Below are 27,900 nucleotides of genomic sequence, written 5' to 3'. Positions count from 1 at the left end.
GTAGACCTGCTGCACTCGAGAAAACCTTTGAATAGAGGGTTTATTTCACATTTTCAAGGCTGATTTGTGTGAAAAAATATATAAAAAATATATTGTATAAAAATATAATGTATTAATTATAATTAAAAATATACTTGTACTATATATAAATATGTATGATGAGTTTATTTACAAAAACAGATAATTCATAAATCATGTTTTTGTGTTTTATTGTTAACTGCAGTTTGTTTGATATCAAATGCAATGCAGAATTTAAAAAAAAAAAATTTTTTTTTTTGACATTTTAAGTTTTTTTTCAAATGAACTCTTCATATATATATATATATATATATATATATATATATATATATATATATATATATATATATATATATATATATATATATTAGTGGTGGGCATAGATACATTTTTTTTTATCTAGTTTAACCTCACTGTAATCTTGGAATTAATCTAGATTAATCTATATTAAAATGGCTCATTTGAATTCTGCCAAAGGCATTCAGAATATGTGTGCTACCCAAATAAAATAATGACTAAAAGTAAGTCTTTTAGAATGGGTTTCTCAAGCCAGTTGTTTCCAAAATGCATCACAAAGTGCTTGAGAAAGCTGTAAACTAATTCCACATTGCACAAGGGCGTTGCGTCTGCAGCAGTGCAGCGATCGTTCACGTACCGAGGAGCGGACTGCAAACGCGTCCTGTGTGAAAGCACAATGAGTATGAGTCCGTGCTGCTTCTGCACCACATACGTAACGCAAATGGACTGCATACGCACTGCAGACGGATTATGTGTGAAACAGGCGTGCGTCTTGTCGAGGTTTCCATTGGGAAGCTTCTTAAAAAAAAAAAAAAAAAAATTCCCTGAAGCAAACCCGGCGGCTTCAGCTGCATCCATGTCAGCAGGTCACGTTTGATGTGGTAATTTCACAGTAGGCATACACACAGGTTTAAAAACTCGTTCTCGCCCCCTAAAGTGCAATTCGGTTAGGTATACATCCGTGCTAAAATATCAAGGTGAAAGTCATCATAGCTGGCCTACTATAGACCCAGCTACCAACCCAACTTTGAGAATAGATTAACGGCTATATTTTTTTTTTATCGCCCGATAAGAGTCTCCCGTTAACGCAGCACGTTAACACCGATAACGGCCCACCACTAATATATATATATATATATATATATATATATATATATATATGTTTATATATATACACACACACACACACACACACACACACACACACACACACACACATACAGTATATAAAATTAAAGTTTTATTATTTTCTTGTGGTGTAAACTTTTAATGTTTTGAAATGTTAGTGTATATAGTTTTCTGAAATGAGTTCTGATTCTGATGTGTCATCAGCACTCTTGCCCTGAAACTCTTTTTTCTTTTGAAGAAATTTTTCTTTTGAAACTTATTTTGCTGTGATGGCAGCCTGTGTTTGTGTGATTTGCATTTCCTTCTGTTTAATAATGCTTTCACACTGCTTTGCCTGAACATTACATTCATTAAACATGAGCAGTCAGTGAGATTACACTGGCTGGCTTTGGGATATTCACCTCCCTTCATGAATAAGAGGCGAATTAAACCCATATATCACAAATGCGAATACTGGGTTAAGTTTAGCCCAGTTCCACGTCGAATCCATGCATGATTGGATATATTTCAGTCCTTAAAACTTGGATCATTTATATCTTTGACTTTTGACCCACAGAGGAAGACCGGCTGCCCCGTAGGAAGAGTTTTGTCGACACTATTTCTCTCCAAGTTGACATCCTTTCCAACAGCTTGCCCGATCAGGTACACTGGACATAATTAAATCATGCTTGAGTTTTCATCATTAAGAGTTTGACTAAAGAACATATTTATGTGTTTCTCCTGTAGTCCGAGCTTGCAGAGGAGATCACGTTTGAGACCCTGAAGAAGGCCATCGGTACGTGTGTTTCTACTCTGTGTTAGTGTGTGTTTGTACTCTGTGTGTTAGCGTCTGATGTCACTCCATCCCTCTCAGATACCACTGGTCTGGAGGAACAGGAAAGGGAAAGGAGAAGGCAGGTGATGGAGAAGTTCCAGAAAGCTCCGTTTGAGGAGATTGCCGCCCACTGCGAGTCCAAGGTACAGCTTGTGTGTTCTGCCAATCAGCTTGTTTGCATTTAACACAACTGGAAAAAATTTGGAATGTTCAAATAGGATTTTTAATATTTTTAGCCCACTAAGCAATATATTGGCATATATATGTACACTAATGTTTAAAAGTTTGTGGACATGTTTTGTTGTTTAAGAAAATGAATGCTTTTATTCAACAAGGACCCATTAAATGGATGAATAAGTGACTAAGACATTGATAATAGTACAAATAAATGCTGTTCTTTTAACCTTTATATTCAGTCTCCTTCAAAAAATGTATCAATTTTTAACATTGATAAAAAGAAATGTTTTTTTAGCAGCAAATCAGCATATTAAAATAATTTCTGAAGTGTCATGTGAAACTGAAGACTAAATGTAACGATGCTGAAAAATCAGCTTTGCCATCACAGGAATAAATTAAAATTAAATGAAAATAGAAAACCTATATTCTTAATTATTTGATATATTTGACAATATTTCTGACTATGTCAGTATTTCTGACTACATAAATGCAACCTTTCAAAACCAATGATGACTAAGTTTTGAATTGGCCAATATATAATAATATAAGATATAAGTAAATTTTATGTTTTTGTATAGTTAGTTTTTGAAAGATTTATTACTCTACCAAAATCTCCATTGAATAAACCATGTCCTGTCAAGGTGTAAAAAATATGGGGGTTTGCGTAAAACTTTTCTGACTTTTCCTAATGAAAAAAAATATTTTTAAGTATATTGGCTTATTAAGTATAATTGGTGTAAGACTGTGTTGTGGGAATTAGAAGCCCTTGATGCAGCACAGCTTCCTGTGTGTGTTTTCAGGCCAGCATGCTACACGATCGCTTGGCTCAGATATTTGAACTCACAATTCGGTAAGTTGACATTCCAGAAAATATTATACTGTTTGTCATCAAAAATTTCAGCTTGAACTGACATTTGATTGCTTGTTTTGTTTGGTTTCTGATCAGCCCTCCCCCGAGCCCTTCGGGCACCGTGACGGTGACATCAGGCCATGCCCAGTACCAGTCTGTGCCAGTCTATGAAATGAAGTTCCCTGACCTCTGCGTGTACTGAACCACGATCTTTCACCTTAACTCGATCACACAGACTTAAGCTTGACATGTGACCACTGACCTTTATGACACTTTATGTTTGGTCCTGTGACCTTGAGCTCACCTAAACCACTCATCTTCTTTAGGTACCTTTCACTAAATGTTACATACATTCATGTCCAGTAGAGAGAAGGGGTGCGAACTGGACAGGCGCTTCATGCCTCTATTCTGCACCAATCAGACGCAGACTTTACAACCAGCTGTCCAATCATACACCAGCTCTGTAGAATCATGTGAATCTTACGTGTGTGGTTTTCAGTTTGATTCTTGCACTAAAAGGCAGCTCTAGGAATCAAACTGAGTCTTTTGAACACTTGATTCTTCAGCTTCTTAATGTATTGATTCATAAGAGTCATTTAGAAAACAACCCTAACTTAATAGCTAGCATTAGCTTAAGTGCTAGTTTATTTTCATTAAATCATTTCAAAACCATCATCAGCAGAGATTTGAACATACAATAGATTTCAGATAATTTGAATCTCTCCTAAATAAATGATTATAATGCATAGTATAGGCTATTTTTGACTAATATATATATATATATATATATATATATATATATATATATATATAACTTTTAGATGAAATGGTTGCTGATAGTTGCAGAGTGTTATTTGTGTTCTGTCTGCATGGCTTAGCCAATGTTTCACTGCAAACGTTTGTTAGTGTAGGCCTTTATTAATATACAATTAGCCTTTAACTTCGATGTTGTGGATGTCAACGGGGCTTTTGTTCACCCAGAGTTCTTAGTGATCACTATGCTCTCCATTTTGCCTTCACTGTATAGAGATACCAAAACATTTGCTTTTCATCACCAAAGAGCTCCGCCCATGATCTTTCTTTATGGCCACACACAGCCGCCAATCAGAAACTGAATTTCCTTTGAGGGCGGGAACATCGCAGTGTTTTTGAACTCAAACCTCAGAACAGTTTCTAGAAAAATTATGGATATCAGTGATTTAAATGATCTGCATTCATCAACCGGCGGTTTTTACATTGAGCCACATGGGCGTTCAAATGTGTTTCCTTTTTTTTTTTGCTTTTCAGGTAACTTTTTTTTCATCTACCTTGGACAAAATGTGTCATGCTGAATTCTTACGATTTATTTGTGACTGTTAGATGCTGAAATCCTTTGCTGGAAATGTTTCACATAATCTGTGCTTCCTGTGGTGAGAGCTGTGATCAATTTCAGTTGCGTTTAGCTGGTAGAAACGTGTCTATGCACAACCGTTTAGGACATTTTGGTTGATTCTGAGGTGCTTTTCATGGATTCTGGGGGTTTGTTGTCATATGATTGGCTTGTGTTTTGTATTTTGAATGTATTTTTGTGGATGGAACTGCAAGTGAACGGTCAGGTGTTTATTCTGCAGACTTATGGATGCGAAGCTGTTGCCAGTTTTTTAGCCTGTGAAATAAATAGTCCGACTGTTTGTGACCAGAGACTTGCACTGCATTGTGGGATTTGTATGCACAGAAAGTATAGAATGTCTTGAATTTTTTAAAGGTAAAACTTCACAGGTGGCTTGTTCTAAATTTGCAATAGGATCAATTATTTGTCTCCTATAATTTCCATAATATCCAAATTGATGACTGCAAGGTGGAAGATTTTCTAATCTGTCCAGTCGGTTAAAGGACATGTTTTGAAGTGTTAATGGAAGGATTTGTTGGGACAAAATGTTGGTGGACAGGAAATAGTCAGTAACTGACCTTTTTGCCGTTGTGTTTTTCTCTCAGTAACTTGCTGAATTTCAATAGAAGTTGCTTTGCGACAATATGCGTAAAATGCTGTGATGAAATCAGGCACATTTTTTTCTGTAAAAATTTAAGATCATAAATCATTTCTAGAATAATGCAATATATTTTTAGTGTAATATAAAATAGGAAACATCTGTAATGCACCTTTAGAGATGTGTGTGTGTGTGTGTGTGTCAAAGGGATACAAGAAGTCTATTTTCTGCTTGCCGTTTTTGTTTTACATCAGTTAAGGGAAATCTTGTTAAAGGTCTTACTGTAACTGCAAATATCATTTTTAGTTTAATTCACAAGATATGTTTTTATTTCCATCCATAAGTGGAAGTTAACTGTACTTTAGTAATTATCACATGGTTTGTCTGAAACTGATCTTAAATTGTGTTTTATCTGTAACTCAACAATGAATTTCTCTTTTATTTTTGTCTGTTTGAATGGGAGAGAGGTAAAGAATAAGATGCGTTAGGTTTCAGGTTGATCGTGATGTCTCGATATGGTTTTCAGAAATGGTTTTGTAGTCTTCTGTGTGAAGATAGTCCAGAAGACAGGCGTATGTCTACATGCATCATGTTAGATTTCAAATGTGTAATGGTACGAACCACTGCAGTGTTACACTCCATGATTTTAGAAGTTCCCATGAAATCTCGATGTTAATTAGCCATATTCAGGTTCACTGACAGTGTCTGCCACATGAATGTGCAATGAGATTTTATGTACGAGAAATAAGTCTTAATAAAGATTTTGTATTTAAATACTTACGGTTTCTGTTATCTTTTGTAAATTCTCATCAAAGAAGGCACTTTATATGTATATATACATGTGTGTGTGTGTATATATATATATAAAATCAATTTAAATTAAAAACATCGAAAACTACTATGATGCATGCTTACAATTGTACCTTAATGCACTTTTAAATCATATTTAAATAATGTATAATTTATTTCACATTACAGAAACTGAAAATGACTTTTTTTGCATTACATTAAAGGCGGCTGCTGAGAATTGGGTGAAAATTCCAAGAATGTTTATACAAATAGGCTTCTTGTTCACTTTATGCAATCATTTCCTTTTTTTTTTTTTATTTACTTTTTTTGTGACATTCGTCTAGACATATTTTGTTTGTTTTTTGGCCTTCTTGTCATTTGTGATTAATTTAAAATAAGCTAAACTAAAATAAAATGTCGGAAAAGGGTGGCTTGCCCACTTCAGGTTGGTGGAGAGTTCCTGCCTCAAGTGGAGGAGTTTAAGTATCTTGGGGTCTTGTTCACGAGTGAGGGAAGGATGGAACGGGAGATTGACAGACGGATCGGTGCAGCTTCTGCAGTAATGCGGTCGATGTACCGGTCTGTCGTGGTGAAGAAAGAGCTGAGCCGCAAGGCGAAGCTCTCGATTTACCGGTCAATCTACGTTCCTACTCTCACCTATGGTCATGAGCTTTGGGTCATGACCGAAAGGACAAGATCCCGGATACAGGCGGCCGAAATGAGCTTTCTCCGCAGGGTGGCTGGGCGATCCCTTAGAGATAGGGTGAAAAGCTCAGTCACCCGGAAGGAGCTCAGAGTAGAGCCGCTGCTCCTCCACATAGAGAGGGGTCAGTTGAGGTGGCTCGGGCATCTGTTCCGGATGCCTCCTGGACGCCTTCCCGGGAAGGTGTTCCGGGCGCGTCCCACTGGGAGGAGACCCCGGGGAAGACCTAGGACACGCTGGAATGACTATGTCTACCGGCTGGCCTGGGAACGCCTCGGTGTCCCCCCAGAAGAGCTGGAGGAAGTGTCTAGGGAGAGGGAAGTCTGGGGTTCTCTGCTTAGACTGCTGCCCCCGCGACCCGGCCCCGGATAAGCGGAAGAAGATGGATGGATGGATGGATAAAATAAAATGTTAATATAAGATGAAAAACTTAAAACGAAAAATAAGATTTTTTTTTCTTGAAAAAAATCTAAAATGAGTTTAAGCTGATGCATTAAAATTACTAAATTAAATAAAAACCAATTTTTATATAATAGATGCCTTTATTTTTAATTACACAGTCATCAGTTAAAAGGGGATAAAAAGAAATACTGAGATATATAAAAATTTAACTGCTGGCATTTATGATCCAGCATACAAACAGTCTTTTATTAGGTTAAGCACCAGCAGAGGAGGAGCAGCAGATCTTGGGGGATCTTTTGTGGTCGCTGGACTCTGAGTGAGCTCAGACTGAGCTTAACTTTGCATTAAATGTGCATGACATCCTTTCTGACTGATTCTTCTTTTGAAAGCTCCCTGAAAATATCAAAATTATAGAACTACTTCTCCAATTCTTCTTTTTTTTCCTCCTCCTCTTCCTCCTCTTTTTCTTCTTCTTCCTTTCCTGGCTCCTCCTCTTCCTCCTCCTCTTCCTCTTCTTTTTCTTCTTCCTTTCCTGGCTCCTCCACTTCCTCCTCCTCCTCCAGTTCTGGTTTGCTGTGTGTGGGGTTTTTGTCGAGTGCAGGTGTGTGTGGCTGTTTGTTTGATTGGTTCTGTGAGTTCATTTGAGGCCGAGCTGGGGTCTTTTCATTGCTCTCCTCACTGGAGTCCTGACTGGCTGATTGTGCTGAAGAATGAGGCTTATTATGACGGCACGGTGGGCGGGGCCCAGAACACGAGGAGGTGACCGAGTGGTTGAAGTGTGAAGCCGCCATGCACTCGGCAGTTGATCGATCGCAGACGCACTGCAGTCGATCACACACACTCACACCTGAACCTGAAACACATACACAACACAATCATTAACACAAAACTGACCTCCGAAGAAAATGTTTTTGCATGCATTATGTGAGTGTGATGCCATACATCGAGGCTTTCCATTGTGGCAGCTGATGTGAGCACTGAGTTTTCGGTTTTTGCTGCAGCCCAGAACAACGAGCTGCTCCAAACAGCACTGCTGCCGAAAACAGCACCTGACACAGAGACACGTCAAGGACAGACTCAGGACACTCTACACTGCCACTCAATAGCTTGGACACCCTTAATTCAATTTGTTTATTACAATCTTAATAAAGCTTTTGATTGCTTAAATGCTTGATAAAAATAAAAGATTGATTTCTTTATAGCATATACATAGTAGATTTTAGTGTTTTTTTGTGTGTTTTTTGTTAACTAGATGTAGAGAGATTCAAAAGTTTTTATGTTTTTGAACGTCTCTTCTGCTTACCAAGGCTGCATTTGATCAATAACTGTATCCAAACTTTTGATAACTCCTTGTCTTAACTTAAACAAAAGCATTTTTTTCCAGTAAAGATGTGTGTGTTTGTGTGTTCTGACCGGTCCAACTGGTCCACTGGGTTTCCTGTCCCCTGCTGTCCACAGTAGCAGCCGTAGTGTTGATACTCATGAGGACATCGTCCGGTCAGACAGTACAGCATTTCCCCCAGCGCAGACATGTCCCTCAACACCTGACCAGATGCACTGTACTGGAGGAAAGAAGTGCTGCACTCTACAAACACACACAGACACACAGATTAATGCAACCACTCTTCTTTGATTTTGCCATCTTGCATTTCTCTCTCATCATTTCTGCGTCTGTTTGTTACTTATCCAATATAAGTATGTTTGCATGCATAATAGTTTGATTTAAGCTGTACTAAAGCATTAATTAGACTTTTTAAATTTCTCACCTTCAGAGTCGTCTTGCTGCTGCTGCAGATCTGACAGTCCAGCATCCTCCAATAAAGACCAGGCAAAGAGCGGCGCCGACCGTCTCCGGACCCGGTGAGACTCTGGGAAACACACACAAATACACACATTGATTTCTCTGGAGTACAGACAAATGTGCAGGAGTGTTTGGAGAATAGCTTAACCTAATTTACCCAAGCAGGACGAGTTCTTGGATGAACATCCTGCTACAACATTACCATACCAATCAACCAACTGGATTTTAGGAACAGGGTTATCATCTACCAATCATTTTTCTCTGATTTCACAAACAAGTTTGGACTCTTTTCACAGTTCTGGGGTTTTCAAAGTGAAAGTGGTCATAATTAGGTTAACCTCTATAGTGATGAACAGAAACTACTGTACAACAAATATAATTTTTGAGCCCCAAGTTTGCCCCAGTATCAAGAGAAAAAAATCCAAAATAGTGTTTCAAAGACAAAATAAATTTTGTCAAATTTGCCATAACTCCCTTATCCGTTTTATTGGAAACAGCGTTAACAAGTTTTCTGTAAATTAATGCCAAGCTAATAAAACAAAAGCATAGTGTTATAAATCAAAATGTGATCTTGGACCACAAAACCAGTCGCTGGGGTATATTTGTAGCAATAGCCAAAAATACATTGTATGGGTCAAAATAATTGATTTTTCTTTTACACCAAAAATCATTAGGATATTAAGATCATGTTCCATTAAAGACATTTGTAAATTTCCTACTGTAAATATATTAAAACTTAATTGATAAGTAATATGCATTGCAAACTTAATTTGGACAACTTTAAAGGTGATTTTCTTAATATTTCGATTTTTTTGCACCCTCAGATTCCAGATTTTCAAATAGTTGTATCTTGGCCAAATATTGTCCGATCCTAATAAACCATACATCAATGGAAAGCTTATATATAAACTCAATTTCTAAAAACTGCCCCTTATGACTGGTTTATTTTTTTTTTTAAATGAACATATATAAAATATTGCAAGGTTTACTATGAAAATGCGTCATCACATCCTTATATCAATCTAATTGACCATTTTCGCAGACTGTTGAATCAGGAACACGTCTTGCTTGGTTAAATAATATATTGTTTTTATGTGAATTGTCAATATTACCGATTTTCTCCGATTCCTGTGAGCTGTCAGATGGCTCATTCTCTTCCTCTTTCTCCTGGTTCTTTTCCTCTTTCTCCTGCTCCTCTTCCTCGGCCGACTCCTGCTGAGCTGTAGTGGTCAGTGACGGTGCACGATCCAGAGCAGGAGGTTTCTGGGGACGAGGCGCGATTTCAACAACAGAAAGGTCTGACGTTGTGGGTTTATGAGGAGCAGTCGATGTGGTCTTGTGGTTCTTGGTTGGTTTTGCAGCTGTATGAGCTGTCGGTCTTGGTGACATGCTGTGAGGTTTAGGGAACAGTGCTGGAATGATCCACGTGAATGGACGGACCTCTCTGAACCCGAATGGGGTCACAGTAGTTTGGGTTTCCACTGATTCATCTTCTTTATCACTTTCTAGATCTTCCTTACTTTGTGTGTTGGCTTGTGTTTGAGTTGTCGGTTTGGTTGTGCTAGAGTCGCCAATTAAATCACTCTCTTTATCTTCCTCACTCTTCTCCAATATCTCTTTTTCCTCACTTCCTTTCATTAATGTGCGTTGCACCAAAGTAATTGCAGCTACTGTGCGTTTATTGGTAGCTGTTGACAGGGTTGTTTTGTGATGTGAGTATTGATTGGTTGTTATTTTAGTGGGTGTGGTCATCAGAACTATAGAAGGGCTTTGACTGGCTTTTGTTGAATGTCCTTCTGTTTCTATGTCACTCTCTGTCATTTCCTGTTCCTCTTCTCTCTCCTCTTGTGACTCATCACTCGTTTCCTCTGTTGTGATGTGTAAAGGTGGGCTGACATATGGTTTGGCGACGTCACTTAGGTCATTAGTTGTATTATGTGTACCGGATGTGTGTGTAGTATGTGCTGGTGTGTGTGTGACAGATTTTGAAGTGTTGCTTGCAGGTGACTGAAGTGCGTCTTCATCACTATCGTCGTCCCCATCCTCAGACGATTGTGTGTGAGTCGTTGGTGTTGTGTGGGGTGTATAGTGAGGAGTGTGTGTGTTTGTGTATATATCTGGTGATTCTGTGACGGTCTGTGTTTCTGTTCTTGCTGTTAGCGCTATGTTAGTAGTCAGCTCACCTGTCATAAAACCAAAATATTACAGTCAGAAAACATACTGAATGTTATAATGAGGTCATTTGCAAATTAATTTTCAGTAAATTAAATGCTCACTGTTTGTGCTCCAAACCATTGCATTGTGGGTTGTAGGGCTTTCTTCCTGTTTGTCTCTGCCCAGCTCTTTTGTCCACAGCACAGCAGTAGCTAAAATACAGAAAGTGGATTTCATTTTTTTATTTATATATTATAATAGTTGTATTATTTAGTCCTCATTGATTTTTATTATACAAACAAAAACAACTGAAAAATCCTTCAAAATATCTTCTTTTGTGCTGTTCAGAACAGGATTGTTTTTTTTAGCTAAAACTACAACTAAAAGTATGATTTTTTTTTTAAAGTTTAAATAAAACATTACAAAAATGTAACTTTAAAATGTACACATAAATTTGAAATGTTGCCTTGGTCAACTAACAGAAATAAAATAAAAGTTAAAGATGAAGTGTTAATATTACTAAAATTAAAACTGAAATAAATATAAATTAAAGCTGAATAACTATAATAATTAAAAAGAAATTAAATTGAAATTGAAAAGTCAAAATATAAAAATATAATGCACAATAAAAAATTATGTTATTAAACATTATAGTATGTGTGTATGTATATATATATATATATATATATATATATATATATATATATATATATATATATACTATAATGTTTAATAAAATAATTTTTTGAGATAAATTTGTTTGTGACTAGCTAAAAGCTTGAAATGCATAAATCAACGCAGTGCATCTGAGGCTGTAACTCAGGCTTTAGAAAACGGGACACTCTTACCATCCTCATATTCCACTGCCTCCTCTTCCTCTCTCTCAACTATACTTCCTCCCTCTGAGTTTCTGTCCATTTCTCTTTCTGCTGCTTCATTCTCCTCTTCCTCTGGACCTGAAGACGAGGTTCAGCTTAGATCGGTGAAGTCTATAGGTAGCTGAGGATTACTGGAGTTCTCAGAACTAGCGATGTGAGGGGAAAATCACCCTCTGGGCTACAGAAAAGAGTCTAAATATAAGTTCAGTGAAGCGCTTTACCTGACTGAAATATCCCAGGGTACTTTGTGCTCTGGATATTGCTGCTCTGAGAGCCGTTAACCAGCACCAACTCATTGTTGAAGTTAGTCATAGTCTCATTCAGTGTGCCATTAACTCCTGAAGAAAAAGAGTAAAAGAGGGAGGAATTTTTATGATATTTAAAAATATCCATTAAGAACAGAGTGTATCTTGGTCACTAATAATTGCTAAAGGTTTCTCATGTACACACAAACTTTTCTTATGCAAAATTTCAGCTGGATTTTCATCTTGAATGCATGTGATCATATTTATTGTAATATTTCACCACTAATTATTTGATTTAATTACAGTCAATAACAGTCATATTGTGAAATATTATTACAATTTAAAAGAACTGTTTTTTTATTTGAACATTTTTTAAATGGGGTTTATTCCAGTGATACAAAGCTGAATTTATGTTTATTGGTATATTTGTTTATATTAAATGACCCTGTATTTTTTTTTGCATTACCATAGAACATGATGTCCATGTCGATGTCTGATGGAGAAAGCTCCACCCTGTCTGAGACACAAACCACACTGTTAGATGATCAGCTAAACTAAATCTCTCTCCCATTCTCTTATGTTTGGATAATCTATTATTTCCCTCAAAAATGTTTTTAAATGGCTTGGGCCGACAAGTATACAAGTCCCTTCATTAATACTAGAAAGTCAAGTCATTTACAGTATACTGTATAAAGCTTTCCAGCTATTACAGATATAGAGGCATCAATGAAGAGAACAAAAAAAGGATGAAACCATGAACTAATGGGTCTAAACAGCCTCACCTGTTCCATTGACCATGTCACTAATATCGGTATCATTATCAGGTAGATCCGTCACAAAGGGAGAGTCTGAAAGGGACATAAAAGAGAGATAAAAACTATGTAATGTAATATATTTTTCTGAACACACCTGCTGTTACCTGTTTGTGCTGTGATTGGTTGGTTACCTCCAACCTGTTTTGTGACTGGGTGGTTGGAGCTGATGCAGTCTATAACCATCTGATCACAATGACAGAATCCTTCCTCACAGAAATCCAACATATCTGCAAACGATGGATACAGAATTGAGGTCAACCAACTGTTTTCTCCACTTAATAGTGCAACTTAATCATGTCATATAAATACTATACTGGTTAGCAACTCTATAGACAGCGCTTTTGTAGGCCAAAACCCAGAAACAAATTAGCATTTCAGCACTTTCGGTTCCATTGTCTTTACATCATTGGGCATTTTACATATGCCGATTGTAGTTAGGTTTCAAAATTATTAGAAGGTGAGTTGTTAAGATTGTCATGACGAACTAAATGTTTCAAAACTATACATATATATATATATATATTTTGTCACAAACCAGGGTGATTTAAAACCCACACAATGATGTTATCAAAACAGCGCTCTATATGCATATCGTACAAATCTTTTTTTTATTTCTTAGTTGGAAAAAAACTTCCTTTTAAGGCTCTTTGAAAAGCTCAAATCTGCCATGAAAAAGGTTTGAAAATATGTGTACCGCAGCTGGAGTTGTAGCTGCAGGTGTAGTTGTTGTATGTTGGTATCCTCCGACTGCAGTTTCTCTCCTTTAGCTCTTGAGAACATCTCCAGTGGGTAAAACAACACCTACAACACAATCACATTCATTTTCATTTATTTATATATTTTTATTTATAGCAGGCCTACAGCCTCACAGAAAATAGGATGGTAAAAGAAAAATGATAGGAAATGAAAACATTATGGTCCTCTGATCTCACCATAGATTATTCTTGCACATGTTTGTGTATGTGTGTGCCTTTATATCAAATCATATTTAAATGTGTGCATTTATATTAATATATGCACTTTAATATAAAGTGAGTGTTTGTTTGTTTTTTTACACACCACTGCTCTGCCTGTTTTTATTTTTAATATCCTTTCACCAACTGCATAAAGAAGCAGCTAAACAGACAGAAAGAAGGGTGAGAGCAAGAGATGAGTGTGTATGCACACGCACGCGCAAGGACTCCACTGTGAAGTTAATAAATCCATTTAAAATCTTTCTACCCCCTCCTGAGTCTAATTCCATCCGCTTCCCATCTCTCACCGGTCGAGTGTGTCGGCAGGCTGTACGTGTTTGCGCGCGGTGTCCCGTGTGTTTGCGTTGCTGCAGTAATGTCCGTGATTGTCGATATCCGCGGGACAGAGTCCGGTCTCACACCGCAGACTGACCGTGAATTCCAGAACCGACCGCAGGTCATCAAACACAGCGTACAGCCAGGTGAACCGCACCCCCAGACAACCTGGACGTCACACACACACATATATATTTTAACGATTAATATGTGATCTAATTATATTACACATGTTTTATATAAATAAAGTGTCCGTAATCATTTCTCCTGGTCATTTGTTTGATTGCTAAAGGAACTCACCAATCAGAAGCTCGTCAGAACTGAGGTCACTTGCTTCTGGGCAGAAAACATCAGTGCCATGAACTGCACAGAGAAAAGTTGATCTTAAATCAGTGTGTTGTCATAGATAATTCAGAAGTTATCTCCATATCATTGCAATAAACTGAATAAGAGTAATGCAGTGTACTGTTATGTCAACAGAAATATTATAATTTTTGCCCCAAAAATGGTAGGAAATTATAAGTAAATTAGACTGTCTAGCACATAATACATAGGCCTGTTTTAGATGGCCAATCTATATAAATATATATAAACAATATATATATAAAAAACTTTATCTCAGTTTACTTAATATAATCCAATGCTTTGGAAGTGAGGGCCCTCTACACTGTTCAGTATACAAATATTTTAATAGTTAATTTGAAAAATCTGAAAGAAATTTTAACTTAAAAATTTTAAACTTTATTAAACTTTAAACTCAGTTTCACAAAAAAAAATGTATCACTGAATACTGACTGTTAAAATAACTGGCAAATAAAAAACAGTATTATTTTGAAATATTCTTACATTTCCTATCCCTGTGATGGTAAAGCTGAAGTTTCACCAGCAATTACTCCAATCTTCAGTGTCACAATATCCTTCAATCATTCTAATATGCATATAAAAATGGTATGAACTAACAATAATTATCATGTAAATTTCAGTTCCAAGGTGATGAACTCACTTTCACCTGCACCTTTGCTTCTGACAGAAGAGTGTTTGCATATTCTCACCTTTCTGCAGGGTGAAGAGGAGAAAAAGATACAGCGGCTTCATCTTTATCTGCTACTAAACAATCAGTTGTACCATCCAATATTCCTATTCAGTCCAGCACAGTGAAGAGGCCAAACCAAGAGCTTCAGCAGTCGGAAACACATACATCCAAACTCGGTGCTTCGCAATCTTCTTCTAATGCAGGTGCGTGTAAGAGATGAGAAAATAATCCCAAAATGAACAAAGGCCTATTTAGGACACTCTAAAAGGTCAAAGGGCAAAATGCAGGAACTACACACTCTTTAGGTTTGTATCAGGTCACACATGAAGAGATGAAGTGGGATCACACACACACACACACCCCTTCTATAGCTCTCTTTTATGCAGGGTAAAGGTCCTGACCCCAGCTGAGAAATTACCTCCTTAAACAACTGACCATTGTGTGTGTGTGGACAGGAACTCAGGTAAGGATCAAACAGAAAGTGGGGGTTGTAAATCATTCTTTGTGTCCTTTTGGTTTCTAGTGAGTATGAAATAAGCTACTGCTAACAAGGCAATACTCGAATAAACTCTAAAAATACACAGCACGCACAAATATTAGGTGTATTAGTCAATTTTTAATGACACAACACGTTTTAGTGATACCTCTCAGTACTGAATATTTAATGAACATTTCTCCGAACTCGTTCACCATTTTAGGGGTATTTATTTCTTTCAGATGATTTTTGTGTTTGTAAGAGTAACACTACATCAAAAATCAAACATGGGTAAATATGTTTGGTTTATTTATATTCAGGAGAGACAAAGTGCAATTTAGACACTAGATGCATAGACTATACAGATTCAATGACAACAATGCAGTTCATTGTTTAACAAAATCCAGTTTCTCTTAAACATACTGTACATAAATTTCAGTTGAGATGGTTCAGATGTCTGTCACCCGCAAATGAAGTCTTGTCTTACATCTTCACACACATTTTTGCCAGACATTTCTGTTTCAGATCTGAGAGAGAGAGAAAGAGATTGTGATTTTATTAGTGAAAAAATTGCTTCAGTATGAACTTTAAATTGAAGTTAAAACATGTTTGTCGTCGTAATCTTTCATAAAAATGTAATATGACAAATTAAACAAGTCTCTCCTGGATAAACACTAATTTACTTTTTTTATTGTAATTTAAATTTATTTGTAACATATGCAGGAGTCCTATTGAAATGTCTATCCTATCATGATTAAGAAACATTCCCAAAGCATTATAACTGGATTTGTTTTTTTTAGCATTTTTAATGCTTTTTTTCCTAATAAGATTATCATAATAATAGAATAAATTGTCCTATATGACATTATAATTCACATAAGAAAACCTGTATTGCTATTCAGTAGCAAAACATTCCAATACAAGTAAAGTTACTATAGAGAATACTCAATATCTCAATGTCATCCTGTAGGACATTTTATTCTTATTTGATTCCATTAGGATCTTTCAGGACTGATTCTAAATTCTGTACATATTCCTGTAGGATTTACCCTTAGATGACTGGTGTATTATTAGTGCTTTTCTGCTTCATCAGCTCATGTCTGACATAAGAAAATTATATTTGAGGATGGTAGTGTGGAAGGTAAACAAGGCACTATATGTGGCCTCAAATGCCCCTTGGACTCTATAAACATGTTTAACAGCAGCATCCTGTGACTTATTCTTCTGTTTCACTGCTGAAGACACACTACAATCAAGTGTCTGTCTGCAGCCTATTTCATCTTATTCTATTTTTGTCCAGCACAAAACACACACTCTTCACCATCATTGAGACCGACTTTACACATCATTAGTTTCTGTAGGAAGAATGTTTTAATGGGATCACACACACACACACACACACACTTTAATGAGTACAGATCCACATGCAGGTATTCTGACACAGACACACACAGAAACAAATTCTTTAATGAGTAAAGACCCACATGCAGGTATTCAGACACACAAAGAAACAAATCCTTTAATGAGGTTGCAGTGACCTGTGTGTGTGTGAGAGAGAGAGAGAGAGAGGGGGAATGATTAAATGATCTTAGTCATTCACTCATCAAGGAAAACATCCATTGTCTCTTTGCTCAGACACATGTTTAACTACAGCCAGCAGTAGCTTTAAATAACCCAGAGCAATTCACTGAGAAGCTCTAATGAAGATAATAATGATAATAGTAACGACCCTTTTATGGGATATTAAAACTTCAGCCGCACTAAGAACAAGAATAAAACTTTGTTAAACTACAGTATTGTAGAAGAAATGATACATGGTTTTCAATAATCTCAAATTTCTTTCTGTTGCCACTGATGATTTTAATGATCTTTTAGTGAAGGTCTGTGATGTATATTTGTATATGGTAATCTGATTGTATATTTTATTATATGATAGCATGTTTTGATTTGTTTGCTGTTAGGGTTAGAATTAGATGTTGTGTAACTCACTTTTGGAAAAAGTGACTCTCCTCATACGACTGCAGACCTCTGCTGTGTGTCTCTCATACCAGCGATGACTATCCACACAATATCTGTAGAACAAAATATTGACTATATTGTTTATACCATCAACAATATTCAGGAAACACAGAATTACTGTCTTACTCCACGATACTATTCATTTTTATTAACAAAACTGAATAATTTGTGAATTTATTTCAGTGGCGTCCAGAAGTCTGAGACCTATGGAAGCCCGTTTCCAACACCTTTATCGCAACTTTTTCTCTCACAATTCTGACTTTTGTTTTCAAAAAAATGTGAGATATATACTTGCAACTGCAAGTTATAAAGTCAGAATTGTGAGATAAAAACTCATAATTGCGAGTTATAAAGGCAGAATTGTGAGATATAAAGTCACAATTGTGAGAAAAAAACTTGCAAATTTGAGAAAAAAAGTTAATTGTGAGTTTATATCTTGCAGTTCTGACTTTATTTCTCAGCATTGTGACTTTTTGTCTCGGAATTGCGAGATTATATCTCACAATTCTGATTTCATAACTCGCAATTACATGTTATAAAGTCAGAATTACGAGATACAAACTTCTGAGAAAAAAAGTTAATTGTGAGTTTCTATCTTGCAGTTCTGAATTTATTTCTCAGAATTGCAACTTTCTCTCGCTATTGCAAGTTTATTTCGCACAATTCTGAGAAAAAAAGTCAGAATTGCAAGGTTGTATCATGCAAATCAAAGAAAAAGAGTCAGAATTGTGAAATAAAAAGTTACAATTACCTTTCTTATTTTTTATTCAGTGGCGGAAACAGGCTTCCATAGAGACCACTAATGCTTAAAAACTGTTTTGATTTTAACTTTTGTAAAATGTAATATTTTTAGTGAAAAAATGAATGTTCATTACTGCCTTAATGACAGCAGCATGTGAATTCAAGTTAATATATTTTGTGTGTTTCAGTTTAAGTCAATGTCACACATTTGTTAAGTGACTTAGAAATATTGTAAAAAAAAAAAAAAAAATCTTGGTTTATTAACACGCTTTAATTCTCAGACTGTCAATGTGAATTTAGACTTTTGGAGTCCACTGAACTTGCAAGTGTTCTAGCATGCATCTACTATTTATGCCCATCTTGTGTCTTTAAAAGACGGCCTAAACAGTTGTTGAGTGGTATTGCAGTGCTGTACCGCTGTAACGCTGCTGCTCTGTGACTGAATCCTCTGCACACACACTGAGTGTAAAACTTGCACAGCTCAAGCACACACGGCTGCAGCTTCACTGAGCTGATGGTAACCCTGCTCCAGATCAGCTCCTCTTCAAGGGTCTCTTTCAGGTCCACATTCTCACTTGCTTGATGAAATAGCTCTATTCTCCATGGACATCCTGTCAGGAAAAAATAATATCACAAAAAGATTGAGGGAGAAAAAAAAAACATCTCAAGAAATGTAGAAAAGATCAATATGATAAGTTATAATGTAAACTGAAGTAAACTCTCCCTGTAAAAAAAAAGATAATGCACCATATGAAAGGATTTCAATATTTCCAAGTGCTTTTTGAAAAGGAACATTTTCACAGCACATTGCTTTGCTCAGTTGGCTCTATATAGATATTTTACTTTTTATATGAATACTTTCTCCAGAATAATATACAGATACTACTTTAAGTAAGACATTTGTATGCCTACTTAACATAAAGATAAACGTTTCATCAATGTCGCTATCATGTAGGTAACTTTATTTTATTGCAATTGTGTACATACGTAGTGTAGGAGCCAGTGTTGGTGTGTAACTACTTACATGTAATAGAATTAGGTAATTGAATAACAAAATAAATGTAACTGTAATCAGTTACAGTTACTTAGAATTTAAAAAAAAAATTTAATTACAGTTACTTATGAAAATGTTAACAATTACAAAAGGGACTGCATATGAATATTTTCACATGCAAACACACGCACAGATTTAATTTCTTTTAATTTAAGTTTAAAAATATATTTTTTTATGTAATATTAATTCAAGTAATGAAGGATTTTGAAAGTCTGATCAGTGATGAGTACTACTGTAAGGTTAACCCTGCCTGCTTTAAATGTTTGTCAATTATTTACAGTTGAAAACATTAGAAATTTAGAAAAGTAATTGTGACGATTGGGGCGGGGCCGAGGGACGTGGGAGCGAGGCCGGTGGAGTGATTGGAGATGAGCTACACCTGTTCGACCCACCGGTCTCGAGGCCCACGGAGGAGATGGAAGGATATAAAACTGCAGCGACGACAGTGAAGGATGAGAGAGGACCAGGCCTGGGCTTTGTTTTAGGTTTTGGTTTTATTTTGTGCGCATCAGTCGTCCGTGAGGGGCTGGTGCGCTGTTTTGTTTTAGTTTGTGATTTATTAAAGTTTCATTTGATTTGTCCGCCGGTTCCCGCCTCCTTCTTCCCGATGATTATGGAGTTGTTATTATTACAGTAATCAAAAAACTAACCAAATGTAGTTAGTTGCATTATTTTTTTTATAAAGTAATTGAAATAGTTACACTACAGGGCGACTTGTAATCTGTAACCTTTTACATTTCCAAAGTTACCTTCCCAACACTGAACTGAACTTTGAACACTTTAAAGCCGTCATTATAAAACAAACAAACAAACATTCACATGCATCTCACAGTATCTAGATAAAGAGATTAAATTAACTCGGAAATGTCTACTTGTCAGTGGTGGACAAAGTCAACAAATCATGTATTTGAGTTAAAGTACAGATACTCTGATGAAATTATTACTCTAGTAAAAGTCAAACAGATATAGGCCCACTTGTTTTTATTTAGGGATGCTAAAGGTGCAGAAATTATGCGCTTCACATGTTAGCAATGCTGTAAGAAGCTACAGTACCTCAGTACACAACTGCACATTTTACATTAGCTTATGGTGCCATCTAGTGGTCAACTCTATTTTAGTTTGCAGGAATAAATGTCCACTTAAGGGGTCGATGAGGGCTCTCATTCTTTCTCTATGTCTTCAACTCTGAATGAGGGCACCTGTATTGAGAGCTGTTGACATGGACAGCAGGAAATCAGCTCAGATGTCTATGATTCATAGCGTGCATATGCTGCATCCTCTTTGTGTTGACTCGATGAGACAGACGTAAGTGTGTATATATTGATTTTTAATGGGCTTTTAACCTTCCTGACCCAGACAAATCAAAACAATCTCCAGGGAAAATAATGGACTGTTGCTATGGATACTATCAGTGGCTCTGGCCTGACTCCATTCAAATCAAATCATTGTCATGGCAACAATAACATTAACCCTGCTCAGGCACCGCTGTGCCGCCTTGCCGCTTTAACAGAATAAAAGGTCAAAAATGTCAGATTCCATTTTGCGTGTGTATGTGTGTGTGTGGTAATGGAGGGTCTTGCCTGGTTTTTCTGTATGAGATACTTTAGAGAGCGGCTGGATGCCTGTCGTAGTTGTTTGTCTCTGCGTTGGCAGTGAAATTGTCACGGTCATCATTGGAGCGATGGTATTTGTGGTTACCATTACAGCTTTTGGCTGGGTGATCACAGCAGTTGTGAGATGACTAGTGGCTGAGGTTGTGGGGGTCGTCACAGTGACAGTAGTTTCAGGAGCTGCTGTTGATCTAATAAGAGGTGATGATGTCATTGTAGAGGTTGGTACTGTGGGAATAATACAAAATCAAGCTGTTGAAGCAGTTTTTGTCTCTGAAAAGGCTCATTTTTGTCTGCTTCAGCACACCAAACTCCTTAATAGTCAAAATACCTCCTGTGCTCCTGTGGGAATCTGTACTGGGTTTCAGCCACAGTACCAGTTCACTGGTGTTTGGAAGATCATGCCACACTATTGTAGATGTAAGACAGGGCTCTTATTGGTCAGTTTATATTCTCTCTCTCTCTCACACACACACACACACACACACACACACACACACACAGACACACACACACACACACACACACACACACACACACACACACACACACACACACACAATACAGTGTATTGTATCATAGCTAACAACAGACACTCATAAAACAATAATATGCTCTCTGAACTCACTTACCAAAGGGTAGCAATGGGAATGTCATGTTACCTAAAGGAAAGAAGGAGAAAAAAAATCATAGAATCTAAATAATACATTTCTAAATGTATAATTAAATGGAGTAATAAATGTAAGTGTGTGTGTGTGTGATTGTACCTCTGGGTATTTCTTCTGTGATGGTCTGATTAAACAGAGGTCTGACTGAGCCCATGTCCCAGAGCTGAGACAGATCACTGTCTGAACACATGCCTTTATTTTAGTTTGAGTTTTGCTTTATTTTTTTTGTTTTATTACATTTATATATTTTGATAACCTAGTTCATTTAACACTTAACATATAAAACGTGCATGAGAGCAGGAATAACTGTCATTAGTAAAGTTATTTAGAGTGTAGGCCTACTTATTTAATCTTAAATTAATTCAGAAATAATATCTTTCTTTTGCGTTTTTGGTTTTATAAAATAATAAAATAAATCGTGCATAATTTCAAACATAATTCTCCAAGTTGTTTTAGCGAGGTTTTTGGACTGATACAGAAAAAGTATTACTTAAATCTGCATTGCTATTTTCTACATGCTTTTGTGAAAGGAAATTGGGGTTTTGTAATGAAAAAACATGAATAATGGTGACAATTTAAATTTTGGGGGTGAATTATGCCTTTATAATGATTTGAATAATAAACATTAAAGCTGCAGTATGTAACTTTTTTTTTACAAAAATATGTTACTGAGCAAGTACATAAGACATGAGTGTTTAAAACTGTCTCCTTAACTTGCCCCGATTCACAACAGTAAACGTACAACAATGATATATAATTTGAGTTGTCAGGTCCGATTTCACAGGAAATTTACATAATCTTTGTTTTTATGTGATTGCATGTGTCCACAAACAAAAAGAATGCGGTTTGGCTATAATACAGCTTTAGAGAAGTGGAGACCAGAGAAAAGACTGACGCAGAGATGTTTTTTTTCTGCTGTCAGGTCATTTCAGTGATTCAGTGGATAGCCAGCATTAGCCCATTTCTTCGCCTGTTTCAGATATCTACAGTATGGAGCTTCCTTTGTTGTTTTAAATTGCACTAAGATTATGCTAGTTATGAGTATTTTTGACTGAAGCTATCTTAGATTTAAAACATCAGTAACATGATTTATTATAAAACATTGCATTTTCATTTGGTCAGAACAATAGCTTCAGATAAAATACTTGTTCAGATTAAATTATTTTCGGAGATGAGCAATTCAGAAGCACAACCCACATATAAAAATACTTCTGTAATTTACTTGCATTTTTACATTTATATATTAGTTAAAATATTGTAGGAAATAAAAGAAATGTGGCATTTATAATGAATACATCCCTAAACCTTTGAGAATAAAAGAAAAAAAAAGTGTATGCATACTCAAACTCACCTGACTTTCCAGCCATGACACAGATATAGATGCAGTCAGAGCTGTTCTTCTGACTGACTGGAAGAATAATGATAATAGAACACACACACAGACAAAATGACACTGATATAGTATGTTAGGAGGACCAACACTACAACATTATAGTACATTAGTGCAATGCACTACATTGCATACAGGTGTGTATATGTGTGTAGGTGATTATAGTTGGTGTTTTACCAGAGAGGATAGAGCTGGACTTAAATAGTTCTTGCAAGGAACTGGTGGAGTTTCCCATTACATCCAGCAGAATAGCTGTGAAATCTGAAAAAATTTGAGGGATTAGATAGATAGATAGATAGATAGATAGATAGATAGATAGATAGATAGATAGATAGATAGATAGATAGGCAATCAGCATATAATGAAGGAGGTTTTTCACCTGTGAGGTCATTGGTCTTGTTTGTCAGACAGTAACAGTATCTCAAGGGAAATACACTGCTCTCAATGTCCTGAAAGTCTGAGACTACACACCCATACATGTGTACATGACGCACAGATACACGCATGCAAACACACACAGAATTACATATCATATTTGTGCCATACTGGTGCTGTAGTTACAGTATGATTTGGCTGTGTGGATAAGGGTAGTTACTATTATAGACCAGCAGTGTGAGCTTCTGGAGAGAGAGTGAACTGTGTGACGTCACACTGAGTAAGGAGAAAAGATGCTGTGAACCTGAAAACACAAGAGTTTGAGATGTTTGTGTGTGTGTTGTTTTTTGGTCTATTAAAGGCAGGGTAGGTGATTAGGTTCATAAACATTTTTTAACTTAACTTAATTTTTTTTTTTTTTAAGCAGTTTGTTATACTTGTTGAATATTTCTTCACATCTCGATAGCAATCACTACGTTAAGTGGTCTACATTTATTTATATATATTTATATTGTCTGTGGAAGGCATAAGGACCATAGAATGTTCGTACAATCAAAAAGTTCGGTCCGAACATTATGATAGGCTGTCTTGTCTGCGCACCCTGTTTTGCGCTGAAATAATACATCATCAATGTGTTCCAGCAAGAATGAAAGATGATATTATTGTAATGTTATGTGCTTTGTACTGTAGTGTTTTCATTGGGTAGTCCTACACCAATGCAATCTCTTATCTTCCTGTTTGCTTTCTTGTGTTTTGAAGGAAGTGTGGCTTTGCAGTGATTAAACAGGGATGGTGGGGTTTTGCTTTCCAAGCTAGCTTGCTATCGCTAGCCTTAAGAAATCACCTACCCTACCTTTAACAGAATATACACACATACTATTGTTTCCTCCACAGAATGAAAAAAACAAATGCAACTGTCTTTTTTTGTGAGAGATAAATCTAGAATTGCGTGATACTAAATAAGAGAATGATCTCAAATAAAAACAGAGAAATTGTAAAAAAAAAAAAAAGAAAAAAAAAAAGAAAAGTTGTGAGATGTAACCTCAGAATAGCAAGAGTCAAAATTTTGAGTTTGTCTCACAATTCTGAGGGGGAAAAAATTGTAAGAAAAAAAAAGTACAAATCGTAAGATCTAAAGTTTTTTTATGAGAAATAGTCAGAATTCTGAGTGAAAGAAGTCGCAGATACCTTTGGAAAAAAAAACTACTATTCATTGACGAAGCCATGGTGCAAAGTTTGCAAATGGTTTTATTGTGACTTCCATACATTTTAATAAAAAAAATGAACCCCTGGGATATAAAAGGGCCCATAGCCCAAAAAAAAAAAACCTCCATTGTGTGTGTGTGTGTGTGTGTAATACCTGGTTGTGAAGCATTGATGAGTGAGTTGACGAGTCCAGTAAGATCTATGGAGGCGGGGTCAATGTGCTCTGCTGGGATTTCTGTGTAAATGAAGATTACACTGATTTATACAATGCTAAAGGTATTTTTTGATCTACAAACCATTCTTTACACCCCTGTAAAATCCTCCTAAACCACATACACAGAAGCGGACCCTGTACACATGAACATCATTACCAGGTTTCACCACATTCATCATTTAACATGCACCTAATCATTAGGACTAAATGCCTGAATAAGTAAAAGCATTTTAAACCCTTCATATAAAAAGATTACAATGATTCATGCATTTAACAGCCTATCTGTACTTTAAGAGCTCTGTCCTGTTCAGATGATTGTTTCTGATTGGTGCTTGTCCTCCATGAGAGACTCTGATTGGTTACCTGTTGACACCAGGAGCTCTCGTTCCTCTGTGCGGATCAAGTTGCTTTGTCTTATAACTGAAGAAGACATATTATTTACCTCTTGACCAGCAGATATATTAATGCAAAGATTGCCTTCTTTATTCTACAGTTACTAACCTTGTGTATGAATAAGGAACAGTGTTACTATGACAACACATATTCTGATCCAGTGTTTTACTTTGAGTTTTGCCATCTCTGCAAAACAAACACAGTAAAAACAGCTTTCATATTTAGAATGGTTTGTACTTGAGTAAATTACATAGCCTACAAGAGTGTGTATGCACAGTAATGAGAACATACATTTATGAATTGAGATTTCACCAACAGAGCTGATATTGTGCTGCCCTCTACAGGTGAGTAATGCATGTGAACTGCACTGCCTAACATTTTGTCCATTTATTATTTATTCAGCATCATATAAAAAATAGCTGTAAATTATGCAGAAAATATGCTAAGACAATAAATACTCTACAATGCTTAAAAAAAGAGAGCTTTTTTACATTAATTTATTCTATTACTTGTTTTCCACAAATATCACACACACACACACACTATATTATGCTTGCCAGGGCTGCATTTATATGATTAAAAATACAAATAAATATTGACTTTTTTCCTCTCTGGTTTGGACATGTTTGCTAAGTGTGACAAGATTTCACACTTCAAATTAATCTCCACAGAGAGTGGATCAGTCACTGCAAACCCAATTAGCCTGAATCAGCGGCTCTTCTCTAGCTCTGAACACAGACCATGATGTTCACAAGTTAAAATGAGTCTTTCACTGCTGAACAAATATCATTAAAGATGAAAGACTTCATTAGTAGCGCCACAACAGCACCAGCTCAATCCTCTAGAGAAATTTAGCTACAAAAATCCTTTTAACGCTGGCCTGGAATAGCTACAGAAAAGATTTCTTTCAGATTTTGGCTAAAGATGCCTCATCTAATTCCAATACAAATATAGACAGAAAATAGACAGATAACAAGAGAGTGAAAAATAATTTTCAGAAGTTTATTATTTTCATCCGGTTATTTTTCTAGGCATATTTGACATTTGACATGGCAGACAATTACCGCCAGTGAAATCGACATTAAAAAACAAAAAAGCAACTAAAGTGTGTCTTTCGGTAACTGGAACTACAAATTAATATACTTTCATAAATAGATAAATACTTAAATACAAAAATAAATACATACAACTCACTGATTATTATACATATCTCAAAATTTCCAAAAGACAGAATTATTCATGCAAACTAAAATTACACCAGAAATAATCAAATTAAAAAGGTTTAAGCAGCATAAAAGTGCACACTGTATATAAAGTGCCAGGAAGAGGAAGAGTGTGAACTAAACAATCAAAAAACAAATCACACTCACCTGCAGAAGAGAGACACAGACACTGCAGGACACAGACAGCCGTCTGCTCGCTGTCCGCTGTCTCTCACACACTCACACACAGAACCAGCAGGGCATCATGGTCCCCGGAGAGGGCAACAGGCTGTAATAGCCCTCCAGTGTGTCACCTGAGCTCAGCTGGCAAACACAGAGGACCTGCTCTCAGCCCAATACACACACACACACACACACAGATACTCTCACAGATATAGAATCGTTCTCTTTCTCTCTCACACACAATCACAAACAAAGAAACTCTCACAGATATAGATTCTCTCCCTTCTGCTAAATGTAACACACAGTTATACAAACTCACACACATACCGGTTTCACTATAATGGTTTCAGATGCAATGTCAAATGACTTCAAACATCCCCAAAAGCCAATTTTCATTTTGTTTGGCTGAATTAATAGTATAGCCTATTTTCTCTTGCAGATGTAGCTCTCCAAAAAGCCCTTAAGTTGACACTTTTGGCCACTCTTTAAATACAAAAATCCCATGTCCTGTACACTAAGCCTCTCTTCTCATGCACATTCTGTTTGGCAGCGTATGGTTTCTGGGACAGCGCAAGGCCTGGGAAACTCTGTTGTCCTGGAGACCAAGAACTAGGCAGAGGGCCATTCCCACAACAGCCCCTCTACTTGTGTTTGGCACAATATTTCCAGCTATATTCTGTTATTGCGACTCTGCTGAACTCTGAACTCAGTGACTGGCTCTTTGGTGGCCAGGAGATGCTAAATGTACAGTAATAAACCAGTCCATTAATGAATGGTTTTGCTTTCAAACCATTCCTTCTGGCTAAAATTCAAGTTCTTTATCCATAATATTTATTGCAAAATAACAGTGAAGACATTTAAAAAGTTATAGTATTTCTATTTCAAACACAGTAAATAACTTTTTTTTGTTTTACTTTCTATTCATCAAAAAATATTTTATCACAGACATATTAAGCAGTTACCTATATAATATTGATAAGAAATATTGAGCACCAAATTCAGCTTTGCATCATGGGAATAAATCATGTTTAAAAATTAATTAAAATAGAACAGTTATTTTATCTTTAAAACATGAAATATCTTACAGATTACACATCTTTGGATGGTATTACATACATTTGTGCAACAATAAACATTATATTTAATAATAAGTAATAATGTAGCATAACTAGCTGTATTCCAAAATCTACTACTTGTTTTCAAATGTAACATTCCCCAACAACACTGACTTAAATGCAGCAGCATCTGTCTCTAAACAAAGGCATAATTAAGGACTTCTAATTAAACAA

General features: G+C 36.2%; 3 protein-coding genes across 7 annotated transcripts in view; 1 reads left to right on the top strand and 2 right to left on the bottom strand.

Annotated features, from left to right (window-relative positions):
• The window catches only part of LOC132096172 (protein EFR3 homolog A-like), a 39,982-nt gene extending 36,204 nt beyond the window's left edge, over positions 1-3,778 (top strand). For 2 of the 3 annotated variants that reach the window (XM_059501405.1, XM_059501403.1), the window contains 5 exons: positions 1,727-1,806; positions 1,891-1,939; positions 2,018-2,121; positions 2,956-3,005; positions 3,102-3,778. In XM_059501405.1, coding sequence (XP_059357388.1) covers positions 1,727-1,806; positions 1,891-1,939; positions 2,018-2,121; positions 2,956-3,005; positions 3,102-3,207 — 389 coding nt within the window. In that variant the 3' untranslated portion in view covers positions 3,208-3,778. Of the gene's footprint in view, positions 1-1,720; positions 1,807-1,890; positions 1,940-2,017; positions 2,122-2,955; positions 3,006-3,101 lie in introns of all 3 variants that reach the window. The other variant, XM_059501404.1, reaches the window with a different exon arrangement.
• A 3,208-nt stretch (positions 3,779-6,986) lies between these two features.
• On the bottom strand, positions 6,987-15,290 carry oc90 (otoconin 90). 3 transcript variants are annotated; one of them, XM_059501393.1, is made up of 16 exons: positions 15,101-15,289; positions 14,349-14,411; positions 14,021-14,216; positions 13,454-13,560; positions 12,864-12,986; positions 12,727-12,792; positions 12,411-12,461; positions 11,921-12,037; positions 11,670-11,777; positions 10,944-11,033; positions 9,780-10,850; positions 8,633-8,734; positions 8,280-8,451; positions 7,809-7,915; positions 7,412-7,719; positions 6,987-7,363 (listed from the first exon to the last, which is right to left on the bottom strand). In XM_059501393.1, the coding sequence occupies exons 1-16, from the start codon at positions 15,141-15,143 to the stop codon at positions 7,283-7,285; spliced, it is 2,805 nt and encodes a 934-aa protein (XP_059357376.1). In that variant the 5' UTR covers positions 15,144-15,289; the 3' UTR covers positions 6,987-7,282. The 3 variants fall into 3 exon arrangements, with proteins under 3 accessions (XP_059357376.1, XP_059357375.1, XP_059357377.1); XM_059501392.1 differs by having other exon boundaries at positions 6,987-7,719; XM_059501394.1 differs by lacking the exon at positions 11,670-11,777 and having other exon boundaries at positions 6,987-7,719; positions 15,101-15,290.
• Positions 15,291-15,713: 423 nt separating this feature from the next.
• On the bottom strand, positions 15,714-26,918 carry LOC132096978 (HERV-H LTR-associating protein 1). Its single transcript, XM_059502655.1, has 15 exons — positions 26,597-26,918; positions 25,335-25,412; positions 25,197-25,253; positions 24,774-24,854; positions 23,634-23,717; positions 23,418-23,501; positions 23,216-23,299; positions 23,000-23,056; positions 21,748-21,828; positions 21,613-21,642; positions 21,196-21,392; positions 20,951-21,164; positions 18,732-18,927; positions 17,546-17,628; positions 15,714-16,083 (listed from the first exon to the last, which is right to left on the bottom strand). The coding sequence occupies exons 2-15, from the start codon at positions 25,408-25,410 to the stop codon at positions 16,040-16,042; spliced, it is 1,368 nt and encodes a 455-aa protein (XP_059358638.1). The 5' UTR covers positions 25,411-25,412; positions 26,597-26,918; the 3' UTR covers positions 15,714-16,039.
• Positions 26,919-27,900: the final 982 nt, after the last annotated feature.

This window comes from Carassius carassius, chromosome 20 (genome assembly GCF_963082965.1).
Source record: "Carassius carassius chromosome 20, fCarCar2.1, whole genome shotgun sequence".
In the NCBI taxonomy this organism is placed as follows: Eukaryota; Metazoa; Chordata; class Actinopteri; order Cypriniformes; family Cyprinidae; genus Carassius; species Carassius carassius.
The sequence above is the reverse complement of the archived record's forward strand: the minus strand, read 5'-3'. Positions and strand labels throughout refer to the sequence as shown.

What these genes read in the sequence shown, in the direction of transcription:
- oc90 (XM_059501392.1), bottom strand. Translation starts at nt 15,143, where the DNA reads ATGAAGCCGCTGTATCTTTTTCTCCTCTTCACCCTGCAGAAAG. An exon ending in TGACATGGTCAATGGAACAG is followed by an intron (nt 12,462 to 12,726) that starts GTGAGGCTGTTT and finishes TTTGTGTCTCAG; the next exon opens with ACAGGGTGGAGCTTTCTCCA. An exon ending in CCAGTGGACCAGTTGGACCG is followed by an intron (nt 7,916 to 8,279) that starts GTCAGAACACAC and finishes TCTCTGTGTCAG; the next exon opens with GTGCTGTTTTCGGCAGCAGT.
- LOC132096978 (XM_059502655.1), bottom strand. Translation starts at nt 25,410, where the DNA reads ATGGCAAAACTCAAAGTAAAACACTGGATCAGAATATGTGTTGTCATA. An exon ending in CCCACAGTACCAACCTCTAC is followed by an intron (nt 21,165 to 21,195) that starts AATGACATCATC and finishes ATTAGATCAACA; the next exon opens with GCAGCTCCTGAAACTACTGT. An exon ending in ATCTCATACAGAAAAACCAG is followed by an intron (nt 18,928 to 20,950) that starts GCAAGACCCTCC and finishes TTTTCCTGACAG; the next exon opens with GATGTCCATGGAGAATAGAG.